Genomic DNA, 8,068 nt, shown 5'->3' with positions numbered 1-8,068 from the left:
AGGTAGTTCGAGATAATTAACAATTTAACAGCAATGCTAATTGAAATCTTGTTTCTATATTTGTATGTCTAAACTCAACGATTAATTTTCCTATGAATAAGGGTACAAAATTAAAGTACACATGATAACAAAAGATAAAACAAGCAATCTTCATTTGTTTCAAAATTAGGAAGAAGCTAATTAAGATCCCTTGAATACATCAGAAGGGTTCAATGGTTGAGAATCTAGCTGATAAAGATTGAGTGCAGGACCAACAAACCTGAACAAAATCCAAGCACCAATCATTATGAATATTGATGCATATGCAAACTTGTTGAGCCAAAACAGTGCACCCTTTTCTCCCATGTATAGTTCCACTGCCTTCTCATTCAATGTCATCTCCTCCCATTTCTTCTTAGGGGCACTTTTGACATTTCCCATTCTTGTAGCAACACCTCCATCATTGTTATTGTTTTCTTGCTTTCTTGATTGTCTTCTTGATGACCTTCTCCTGAACCTTACTCCTACAGCAGCTGAATCATTAGCTGAATCAGTTGGTGCTTGAACTGATGATGAGTTTAAACCACTACTGTTGTCATTGTTGCTGCTGCTGCATTTGAATCTGAGAGAAAGTTGGTGTTGATTTTGTTGGGGTTGTAAGAATTGTTTGTGTTTGTGGCTTCTTGATGATGGAACGAGATGTCTAGTGAGAATGAAGTGTGAAGAGAGAGAGGTTGTTTCCATGGCTAACTTGACAGAAAGAAAGAAAGAAAGAAAGGATAATGAATAATGATAATTTGTGGTTAGATTTTCTTGCTTATCTTGTTGGATTTTATTGGATAATAGTATATGATATATTGCTTATTGGACCACAAAGTTAATAAATTTCAAAATAGGCCTACAAGTACTTGCTAGTTTACTTTGGTTTGGACTTTGGGGGCAGTCCTCCATATATGAAAGTTGTACTTGCTAGTTTACTTATAGAGAGTTTAGTAAATGAAATATTTTACCTGAAAAATTATTAAATTTTTCTCAAATAAAATTCGGAGTTAAGCATAACCATGTAATAATACTAACAAGTTTATTACTTTATATAGACAGGTAAATAATAGATTCTGAACCCAAAAATAAATTGAAACAAAGAAGGAATCTTCAGCACCTCTAATTCAGTGAAACTCTACCATGTTTCTGGTACAAGTATGGAACATAAGTTACATTAATAAGTTATTTACTAAAAAGTATAATGACCAATGAGTATGTAAACATCTATGAATAACATGAGTTATCACCACCACCATTTTTTTTTACAAAGTTACATTATGAAAGGAAGGAATCCTAATAATAAAACTATAATAAGGTGGAAAAAGGTAAAACAAATTCCACACATAAAAGCTGTAGTATATTCTGTTCTTTTTCCTCAGATTGTGAAACCAAGTCCCCACCATAATGGAATAAACTATCTTAGGATTCGGCTCCTCTAAAGTGAGAAAGTTGGTATACACAGAAAGCGAGGGACTAATTTAGTTACTCTTGGATCCATAAGCTTTTGTGAATGAACAGAGAAGCAAACTAAGGATAGTGTGAGATTTGTGATTCTCATCCATTAGGTTTGGGAGACTTGCTATAATGGTGAAATGGAGAACCAGGAGGACCTCTTGGACTTGACAAGGTCCTTACAGGTTGACCCTTCCTTGAGAAAGATCCTACTTGTGTTTGCATGCCGTTTTTAGGATTCGGCATAGACATGGTTCGATCAACTCGAATGAACTGGAAGTGGCGAGACGCAATGGCCATGTCCTTGAGGTTCTGTACAGGCTTTAGAGCTTGAACAACTTCACTCATCATAGGTCTGGATTTCGGATCGCGGGCAAGGCACTGAGCTGCTACCTGGACTGCTTTTTGTGCACCTTTAATGGAGAAGTGGCCTTCAAGGCGATGGTCGATTATCCGATAGAACATTCTTCGGTCTAAGATAAAAGGTCTTGCCCATTCCACAAGGTTGTGCTCCCCATTTGGTCTATTCTTATCAATAGATCGCCGGCCGGTGAGCATTTCCAGTAGCACTACTCCGAAACTATAGACATCACTTTTCGTCGTCAAATGTCCTGATCAAAATAGGTAGTTTCATGTCAGAATTAAAACTTAAAGTGAAAAAGATAAAAACTATGTAGTACAAAGCTTAGAACTCAAAGGATATTAGGGTAATATAAACAATCTAAGTATAGAAATAGAATCCATATTCAAGCCCCTTCAAAATTTTGTTTGAGATGCAGAGTATTTTAAAGTAACAGAATCCATTTGGTAAATTAAGTTTGAATATCTACAGAAGTGTCAATAACCCATCATCTTCACTAACAGATTCATAGCACATAATACTATATCCTTTAACAGGATTCATTCTAAGTTTTACTTTGGATATATCTGACAACAGTTCTTTTAATTGCTACATTATAACTTGGCTCGCCGAGTAATCAATGAAACATGATGTTAATAAATGAAACAGAAAAATTAGGCTGGCATAAACCAAGCTGGGATATTTAACATTAATGAAAAGCTTAGATTTATGACAGTTCCAATTGCTATTGATAAGGTTCGAACTCACCCGTCATCACATACTCAGGAGCTGCATAGCCATATGTTCCCATAACTCTTGTAGATATGTGTGTCTTCTCCCCTTCGGGACCATCTTTGGCGAGTCCAAAATCAGAGAGCTTTGCATTGTATTCCTAAAACCAATTTTGATTTTGTGATTTTACATTAAGAGTATGAATACTGAATAGCAAACTAAATAAAAAGAAAATGCTTTGTTTGTTAATAACTCGCATACCGCATCTAATAGTATGTTAGATGTCTTGAAATCACGATAGATTACGGGCCTCTGAGCTTCTTCATGGAGAAAAGCAAGACCTTTTGCAGCACCAAGTGCAATTTTCATTCTGATAGACCAAGGAAGAGGCATAGACCCTTCTGCATAATTCATGGTTGTTACCAGAAAACGATTAAACTTCCTCATGCATACATATTTATAAGAACATAGTGCAAGAAAAAAAACTGTTTTCAACCAACATTTACATTAAGTGTGTGTTAAATTGTGATATAATATTTGTGACTTGAGATTGCAGATATAAATAAGCAGTGGTGAACACATCTACAGAGATGAAAATAAGTTCGTATCGTACTTCTAAAGAGGTGGTTCTCTAAGCTCCCTCGGGGCATAAACTCATAAACCAATAATCTTTGGTCATCTTCAATGCAGAAACCAATCAATTTTACAAGATTAGGATGGACAAGATCACCAAGAATGTTTAATTCAGCCTGGAAAGAAGAAGAAAGACACCGAGAATGTTAACAAAAAGCAATCACAGAATTAAAAGGAAAATCCTTGAATAAGTTTCTTACAAGCCACTCTTTGTGACCCTGAAGTCCATCATGGTTAAGGGTCTTGACTGCAACAGTAAGACCGGTCCCCGGTCTCACAGGTGCAGTTCCATTCTCCTCAATCCAACCCTTGAAGACACAACCGAACCCTCCCTCGCCGAGAAGACTCTCCGGTTTGAAGTTCCTAGTTGCCAACTTAAGCTCATTGAAGGTGAATTTTCGCAACCGAGGAGAAACCTTCAACTCCTCGCTGAACTTCGGAGTCGACGGGACACTTCCAGCATTACTAGTTGTTGTTGAGGACTCTGGTGCCGCACTTGCTTCCCTCTTGCTTCTCTCATATGCAGATGCTTTATCTACTTATTGAAAATAAATTAGAAAAACCTTCAATTCATTCATTGTTTCATGGTATTACCACCTAAACACTTGGGATTTTAAAGGATTAATAAAAACTAGTACATGATATGAATCTGATATGTATCTATTTAAGCAATCTAATCATGGAATTAGAACACGTTTAAGTCAGTTCTAAAATTCTCATACCAAAATTGACATCCATGGTTTAACTTTCTTTAATCTATATGATTCAATAATGATCTCTCAATGTCACAACTCAGAAATAAAAACCTATGATCCTTAAATTAACACAAAAAGTTAGCAGCTCAAAGATACAAAAGGATGAATAGAACCAAAAAGTAAACACAACCAGAATTTATTTTTCCTTCACTTAAATTTTGATATCAAATAGAAAAATATCATGAAGCCAAAGAAGTGAGACATACGTAAAAAATAAAAAACAATAAAAATATACTAACAAAAAGAAAAAACTTACAACTATGAGCACTAGTAGTGGTGCCACTTATGGAGTTATCAACCTTTGATCTTGAAGGTATGCAACTTCCAATGAAACTCAATCTAAGGCAACATCCACTCTCATCACCATCTCTATTCTTCTTCTTCTTCTTCTTCCCTCCCTTTGACTTTTCAACATCTAAACTCCCTGCTTTAATTGCATTATTCTCAAACCCCATCTTCCCTCAAATTCCTACCAATTTTTTTGATTACTCAAAAGTCCTTAAAGCTTCAAAATTCAATAAGAAAAAAAATATATTTAAATTAAAAAAGAAAAGAGTCACCTTAAGCAACCTTAGCTACAATAATTTAAGTCTTTTCTTAAAAATACAGCTTCTTCATCAATCATCATCATCAACAACATATGAAACATAAAAAAACAAGGAACAAGAACCTAGTATTCAATGATAACAAGGATCAACAACATAAGTACAGTGCTAAATAACTAAAAAGAAAAGGAAAACAGATAACAAAAAAGACATCAAACCAACCCAGTTGTGAAATTGAGTCTAGAGGGGCTGTAGGTGGAAGAGAGAGGGAGTGGAAAACTGAAAACTTGCATGTGAAAGGGAGAAAGTTTTTTTTTTTTTTTTCAACAACGGGCCGGCCGGGCAGGCTTGGAATGTGAGAGTGTGCATCCGGGCAGGGCGGGCAGGAAAGAGAAAGTGACAGCCATTTGCTTTCTTTCTTTTATTAATTATTATGAGATGAGCACTTGCAAGTTACAACATCTCCTTTTTCTCTCAATTGTTTGACCTCATCATTTTTGCACCATGAATGATGAATCATTATTTCATAGATAATGTTCTTTTTTATTTCTTGTTCCCACCCAAAATTTATTTAATATAGAATTTAATTTGTATTAATTATATTGTAAAATATACTATCACATTAGGAAGAATATCTTTGACCTATTTATTTGTTAGTTTAAAAATTATATAAATATGGATATTTGATTCAATAACAACTTTTTTAAATATATAATTTAATCAGAACTCAACCTTTAAAATTAATTACAAAATCACCGTTTCAAAATAAAAGAATTCTATAAACAAGACCTATAAGTATTTGGTTGAATAATATTGTAAAACTCTATTTGTGATCTTCAAACAGAAAACTCAATTTTTCTATTAAAAATAACTCCAATCATTAAAAGAAATTAATAAATAATTAATAAACTATGCTGTATGCTATTTAATACGGCTAATTTTTTTTTTTTTATATATGAAGTTGACATGTACTGAGTTATGGAGTATTGGAGAGATATATACGGTTGTGACGGTGTTCAATATTTTGTTTTAGTAGAAAGAAATTGGACCGTCTGATTTCATTGCAGAGGGAGAGGGACACAAATCGGACGGTTCGATTTGTGTGGAGCAGAATTTCGTGAATATTGAAATTGGACCCAAGATTTTCTGTCAGTACACAAATCGAACCCAGGATTCTTCTGCCAATACACAAATCGGACCCAAAATTTTTAGTACCTCCAATCAGATAGTCCAATTTGTCTTGTGCAGTCTTCATATCCTAGTGAAACACCGTATATCTTCATAATTCTGTTATACACCAACCCTCTTTCCATATTAAAATTAAAAAATTCATTTAATACATGAGTGTGCATACTTGGTTTTTTTTTTTTTCATGCAAAATCTTCTTATCTCTCCTCTTTTAGATTTTTTTAAATATTTATGTTTTTGGTGTGTGCTAATGTAGGACTTAGCAACACTACCACTATCATTAATTGATAACATGCCACGTTATTCTCAATGATTTATTCCACACTTTTTTATTTAATCTAAAATGACTAGTTACTCTTCTTTTTTTCATATAATGGGATTGGACTAATGAGTCATTAGCCATTAGCAAAATGGGGTAGTGCCTAACTTTTGGAATCTTTTATGAGCCAATTCCACGAGAAAAAAAGAAAATGGAATCAATTATTTTCAGGGTGCCTAATAGACCTTCAATAAGTTATGTATACCTGTTTTATTTTAACACATTTTCTCGTTATCTATCACTATATATATAATATGGGCATGTAAAGATTGAGACACCTCATAATAAATAAAATATTTATCGTCACAATATATTATATAGTATAAACTATATACACACACAATACAGTTTATATTAAATTAATGTTAATGAAAAAAGACATGATCAAATCAAGTTGGAAGCTTATGTATGTATGTAATAAAACAGAGAAAGGGTTAAAGGGCATGTGGGAGCAAGTGTAAACAAAATTATATAAGCTAGTTGACAAAAATAGTAATAATAAAAGGTAAACCTGACAAAAATGGTAGCACAGAGGATCAGAGGAGGAATAAAACAAAAGAGATTATATAATTTTGTTTGTATTAGCTTGATCTAAATTACTTTTAATCCCATTGATTTATTTGGATTTCTAGCAGTGGATATTATTTAAATTTTTTTTTATCTTATTCACTAATGCGCAGACGGCCACTTGTTGCCTAGAATATATAGTTAATTTTCTGCCTTTGTATAATTCCTGATGAATTTTTTTACAGGAACAAATTTAAATTAAGGATAAAACACGTTGATAAACCAAATTTATTATAATATTACATGAAATTAAAAGTCTCAAATCAAATAAAGTTACATATATATTTTTGTATATAATTCTATATAAATTAAATTCATTGAATTTGAATTATGCATTATAATACTAAATCGAATCAATCTGATTTGAATTAGTAAAAAATAATATAAATCAAAATAACTAGCTTTGATTTATATCGGAATGAAATTCAAAATTTCTATGATATTAGCCAATTCAGTAATTCAATACAACTAATTTCGAATTAGTACATGGTATTGTGGCACATAGTAATTCGAATGAACTAAATTTGATTTATACAGAGACATGTTATGGTAGTAATTCGATACAAATTAATTCGATTTAGCTACGATATCACTATATATAGAATTTAAATTCACTTGTTTCGAATTACATTTCACCAAACTAAAAATCCACCTAACACAAAAAATTCTAAAAAACTAAGAAAATCTAAACTACAAAATTCAAACTGCGAAAATGATAGACGACCCGAATCGAATCTATTGGTTGGACGGAGTTGTCCATATTGCTGTAGTGTCCATGAAAAAATTAATGAATGAAATTTAATTTCATTTATTTTCTTTAAGAAATAAAGAATTATTAGTTATGTTAAATTGCTTAGAAGTTGATTAGACGCGTTATTAGAATTTTTAAACTTCAAATACTAGTTAGACTATTGATTTAGGGGTAGTAGTTTGTTCGAATATTGAAACTACAAATGCATGTTGAATGAGGTATAACTAAGTATTAGGACGAATAGTGATAACATGTTTGGTTAGAATTTATAAGTAAATATTTAAATGTTAGAAGTTTAACGCGGTTAGAAATTTTGTTGGAATTTAATTGAATTTAATTTAATTTAGGTTTCAAGTGTTGGATTAACTAAGAAGCAGAGGATTAGCAAGGATTTAACATGATTTAATTTATTTAAAAAATTTAATTCTTAAATATTATATTAACGAGGCACTACAAGTTTAGTTATAGTATAGGTTTAGCTTTACGTCCAGAATATTAGACTAACTATGTGCTGTTAATATTTAATTTAAATTGAGTTAATTTGATTTATTTTATTTTAATTTAATTCGTAAATATTAGATTAACTATGTTCAGGTTATATTTTATTATAATTATCCATTTAACGTTATTTTTGTTTTCTAAATATTCATGGTTCTAAGAGAATTTTTTTAATCGTCATGCAGTTCACCGATGTATCACCAGCATGAGGAGGCAGCACGGTATGTCCCTAAGCGAGAGGAACATATCGTACACGCAGACGGCCGG

The 8,068-nt window shown here is 32.2% G+C and overlaps 1 protein-coding gene across 7 annotated transcripts; it reads right to left on the bottom strand.

Annotated features, from left to right (window-relative positions):
• Window positions 1-1,111: 1,111 nt before the first annotated feature.
• On the bottom strand, window positions 1,112-5,056 carry LOC112744438 (serine/threonine-protein kinase PBL36). 7 transcript variants are annotated; one of them, XM_072215496.1, is made up of 7 exons: window positions 4,701-5,056; window positions 4,190-4,438; window positions 3,379-3,713; window positions 3,159-3,294; window positions 2,807-2,943; window positions 2,582-2,705; window positions 1,112-2,084 (listed from the first exon to the last, which is right to left on the bottom strand). In XM_072215496.1, the coding sequence occupies exons 2-7, from the start codon at window positions 4,386-4,388 to the stop codon at window positions 1,576-1,578; spliced, it is 1,440 nt and encodes a 479-aa protein (XP_072071597.1). In that variant the 5' UTR covers window positions 4,389-4,438; window positions 4,701-5,056; the 3' UTR covers window positions 1,112-1,575. The 7 variants fall into 7 exon arrangements, with proteins under 7 accessions (XP_072071597.1, XP_025649850.1, XP_025649851.1 ...); XM_025794065.3 differs by having other exon boundaries at window positions 2,807-2,946; window positions 4,701-5,006; XM_025794066.3 differs by having other exon boundaries at window positions 2,807-2,946; window positions 4,190-4,402; window positions 4,701-4,991.
• Window positions 5,057-8,068: the final 3,012 nt, after the last annotated feature.

This window comes from Arachis hypogaea, chromosome 14, assembly GCF_003086295.3.
Source record: "Arachis hypogaea cultivar Tifrunner chromosome 14, arahy.Tifrunner.gnm2.J5K5, whole genome shotgun sequence".
Taxonomy (NCBI): Eukaryota; Viridiplantae; Streptophyta; class Magnoliopsida; order Fabales; family Fabaceae; genus Arachis; species Arachis hypogaea.
Note: the sequence above shows the minus strand (reverse complement) of the source record. Positions and strands in the feature narration are given on the sequence as shown.